Source organism: Portunus trituberculatus, chromosome 1 (assembly GCF_017591435.1).
Source record: "Portunus trituberculatus isolate SZX2019 chromosome 1, ASM1759143v1, whole genome shotgun sequence".
In the NCBI taxonomy this organism is placed as follows: Eukaryota; Metazoa; Arthropoda; class Malacostraca; order Decapoda; family Portunidae; genus Portunus; species Portunus trituberculatus.
In genome coordinates, this window is record NC_059255.1 from 2,465,783 (window position 1) to 2,470,049 (window position 4,267).

General features: G+C 46.6%; 1 protein-coding gene across 3 annotated transcripts in view; it reads left to right on the plus strand.

Moving 5' to 3' along the window:
• Window positions 1–1,253, plus strand: part of LOC123505446 (nose resistant to fluoxetine protein 6-like) — a 27,161-nt gene extending 25,908 nt beyond the window's left edge. For all 3 annotated transcript variants that reach the window (XM_045256781.1, XM_045256854.1, XM_045256940.1), the window contains exons 15-17: window positions 1–95; window positions 421–529; window positions 651–1,253. The exon at window positions 1–95 is cut by the window's left edge and continues 54 nt beyond it. In XM_045256781.1, the coding sequence (XP_045112716.1) occupies window positions 1–95; window positions 421–529; window positions 651–835 (389 nt within the window). In that variant the 3' untranslated portion in view covers window positions 836–1,253. The remainder of the gene's footprint in view (window positions 96–420; window positions 530–650) is intronic.
• Window positions 1,254–4,267: the final 3,014 nt, after the last annotated feature.

The window sequence follows — 4,267 nt, forward strand, 5'->3', positions numbered from 1 at the left end:
CCTACACCACCTACCTGCTGGCACTGTCCCTGCAGAGCATCATCATCTACAACACCAGCCAGGGCGGCACATACTACTTCACACACCTTAACACGGTAATAAAATGTTCTCTCTCTCTCTCTCTCTCTCTCTCTCTCTCTCTCTCTCTCTCTCTCTCTCTCTCTCTCTCTCTCTCTCTCTCTCTCTCTCTCTCTCTCTCTCTCTCTCTCTCTCTCTCTCTCTCTCTCTCTCTCTCTCTCTCTCTCTCTCTCTCTCTCTCTCTCTCTCTCTCTCTCTCTCTCTCTCTCTCTCTCTCTCTCTCTCTCTCTCTCTCTCTCTCTCTCTCTCTCCTCATAGTGTTTTTTGTTGTTATGTATTTAAAAAAAAACAGCTTGGGATCATGTTATGTTATATATTATATAGTACCTCTCCTCACCTCAGCTCATCTCCACGGTGGGGACGGTGATGGTGACGCTGCCGCTGGCCCTGCTGATGTCCCTGCTGGCTGAGTCCCCCGTGGTGGGCCTGGAGCGAATGCTGCTGAGGCCCAGTGAGTGTTTGTCTGTTTGTTGGTGTTTGGATGAGAACATGACATAGGCACACTTTTCATGGGCACCTTATTGTTCATTTGTTGGCTGACACAAGTGTCTGTGACCACACACTGCCCACAGACCACAGCACACCGCGGCCTGCGCCACCCAGTGAAGGGAAGGCTGCCCCACCACCCCCTGCCACTCCCGCCACCCCCGATGGTGACATTGCAAAGGCAGACACCACCACCACCACCACCACCACCAATGGAGTTGGCTTCTATAACCCTGTCTTCATTGAGGAGGAGGCGGCCAAGGCAAGCTGAGATGTGGCTGGGGTTGCAGCCAGTCACTGAATGAACCCCTCCCCCCACCAAGGAAAATGTTACTACTATCATTACTACTTCTACTACTACTCCTACTACTACAACAACAACTACTACTACTACTACTACTACTACTACTACTACTACTACTACTACTACTACTGCTACTGCTACTACGAAATCCTTTCTGGTGGCTGGGTGGGGGACTGGCCAGCCAGCCACAGGGAGTCCCCACAGTGGTTGTGAAATGTTGTTCATGTTGTTAAGTTGTAACTCAATCTGTTCTGCTTGCTAAGTGTTACAATGAGGCTGTACATATTGATGGGAAAACAATTACTGAGGTCAAGAGAGAGTGCGTCTCAAACTGTCCTGTGGGCTCAGCTGTGATGCACGTCATGAAAAATACTATTTATTCTCACTGTGACTTTATTTCCACACCGCCTGAGTTATCATCAGTCTTGACGCATTGTCACTGAATAACAATTATAACAATGATATGGTAATGACACACACACACACACACACACACACACACACACACGCCCGGTAGCTCAGTGGTTAGAGCGCTAGCTTCACAAACTAGAGGACCGGGGTTCGATTCCCCGGCCGGGTGGAGATATTTGGGTGTGTCTCCTTTCACGTGTAGCCCCTGTTCACCTAGCAGTGAGTAGGTACGGGATGTAAATCGAGGAGTTGTGACCTTGTTGTCCCGGTGTGTGGTGTGTGCCTGGTCTCAGGCCTATCCGAAGATCGGAAATAATGAGCTCTGAGCTCGTTCCGTAGGATAACGTCTGGCTGTCTCGTCAGAGACTGCAGCAGATCAGATCAAACAGTGAAACACACACACACACACACACACACACACACTAAGAGAGAGAGAGAGAGAGAGGGTTGGGAGTTGGAGAAACAAGGACAGAATGAGGAGATAACAAGTTTGGGTGAAGTGAAGCTATTTAAAGTACAAGCAAGGTTGGTAAGAACGATATGTGACAATACTGGCAACTTGCTGCTGCTGCTTCTGCTGCTGTCAACCTGTGGATTAGGCGAGAGTGAAACCCTACGAATCAAACCCTTGTTGGAGCTACATGTAGAGAGCTTTTCCAGTTGTTTGCCATGACAATGTTTTCACTCTTTCTTACGCCTTTGGCCAGTTTCCTCCTGTTACATAAGTTTAAAAAGATGTAGGTATAACAATGTGTTCCTGTTGCAGTGATGATAAGGTGCAATCACATCTGTGTGTGTGCATACAAGTGACTGTGTTAACTGTCACACTAACACATGGCAGCATCAGTGTATTGTATTATCATATGTACAGAACAGAGTATGAGGAGCGAACCACTGCAGCGCTAGCGGGGACCAGCCAGCAGGGAAGAAATTTTGTAATGGAGGAATAGGAACAAGTGAAGACTAGCAGAGAGAGAGAGAGAGAGAGAGAGAGAGAGTGTAATTCACCTCGGTCGTCTCATGATCACCCAACCAGTCTTCCCCATTACGGAGCGAGCTCAGACCGATCTTCGGGTAGGACTAAGACCACAGCACACTCCACACACCGGGAAAGCGAGGCCACAACCCCTCAAATTACATCCCGTACCTATTTACTGCTAAGTGAACAGGGGCTACACATCAAGAGGCTTGCCCATTTGCCTCGCCGCGCCGGGATTCGAGCCCGGCCCTCTCGATTGTGAATCGAGCGTGCTAACCACTACACTACGCTGTGTGTGTGTGTGTAATTCACTGTTTGATCTGCTGCAGTCTCTGACGAGACAGCCAGACGTTACCCTACGGAACGAGCTCAGAGCTCATTGTTTCCGATCTTCGGATAGGCCTGAGACCAGGCACACACCACACACCGGGACAACAAGGTCACAACTCCTCGATTTACATCCCGTACCTACTCACTGCTAGGTGAACAGGGCTACACGTGAAAGGAGACACACCCAAATATCTCCACCCGGCCGGGGAATCGAACCCCGGTCATCTGGCTTGTAAAACCAGCGCTCTAACCACTGAGCTACCGGGCCGTGTAGATGTATGTGTGTGTGTGTGTGTGTGTGTGTGTGTGTGTGTGATCTCTTTCTTCCCCTTGTTATCAGTTAGTGTGGAGTCAGTCTTCTCTGCACTGTAGGCTCAGGTATTACGAGGTGTTAGGTGTGCCGTCGTCGTCACACACTTCAGGGATGGGATTCACTGACACTTCTTACTCTAGCATTGTGTATGAAGAAAAGATAAGAAGTCCATACGAGCTACCCTTAAAGTAGTTCACTGAAGATTTCTTAAGGTCGCCATCTTGGATACTTTTCAGCTGTTTCACTTCTCAGCCCATTGCCAACTCAACCCATTGTTAACTCTGCTCACCTCTGTAGCGGCCAGAGCCACTGCACGGTGTGATGGGGCCTATACCACACACATTTACATTACATTAATATTATTTTCATTATTATTTCATGTTATATTTCTGTATATCCATTTGTATATCTATATACATTTTATATGTCCGTTACGTACGGTATTTGATGGCTCATAAGACGCACCTTTTTCTCCAAAAAAAAAAAAAAAAAGTCTCAGGAAAAGACACTGAATCCCATGAAGCCAAGGTTCAGTATTGAGACAGTGGTTTGGTGGCAACAGAGGCTTGAAAATCAAACCCCAGACATCTTCGCAGATGTAAACAAAGTGATGGTTGCTACTGCACCACAAAACAATCAACTCTTCCTTTCAAGGTACCAATATATAATAGGTCACACTTACTGGTAATTCACATAGAATGACACCAGGCGGGAAGAAATTATTTGCCAAGTGCCCATGCACCACGCATTGTATGAACCAAAACAAACACGGTCGGAGTCGGTGACCTTGATCTTGACGCAGGCAAGCTTCACTGTGCTCTTTGCAGTGTGATGCCATTACTCCTTGAAGCAAGACACGTACTTTCATACAATTAGAATTACACCTATCTTTTAATATTCTTACCTTGCATACATACATCTCTACATTCCTGCATACATCTCTATGCTATAGACACATTCATCAACTCTGGAACTCCCTGCCTGTTTCTGTATGTCCTTCTTCCTGTGACCTGAACCCATTAAGAGAGAGATTTCAAGACATTTATCCCATTGTTTGGCAACTCTCTTGGACTTGCTCGGGAAATGGCATCTGTGTAGATCTTTTTGTTTAATAATTTTTGTTGCCCTTGGCCAGATTACCTTGCATATAAATCATGAGAAATAGAAGGATTGAATTTAAGACCGTATGATATTGCGGGACTGACTTAGCGAGGGCCATAGGAGGATGGAATAAGGTTGAAAATCCCAACAACTTCCACTCAAGTTTGTTGTGAGTGATAGAGATAAGAGTGATATATGACCGCAGGAGATGATAAGAGATATATATTGTGATCATGAGAGAGAGAGAGAGAGAGAGAGAGAGAGA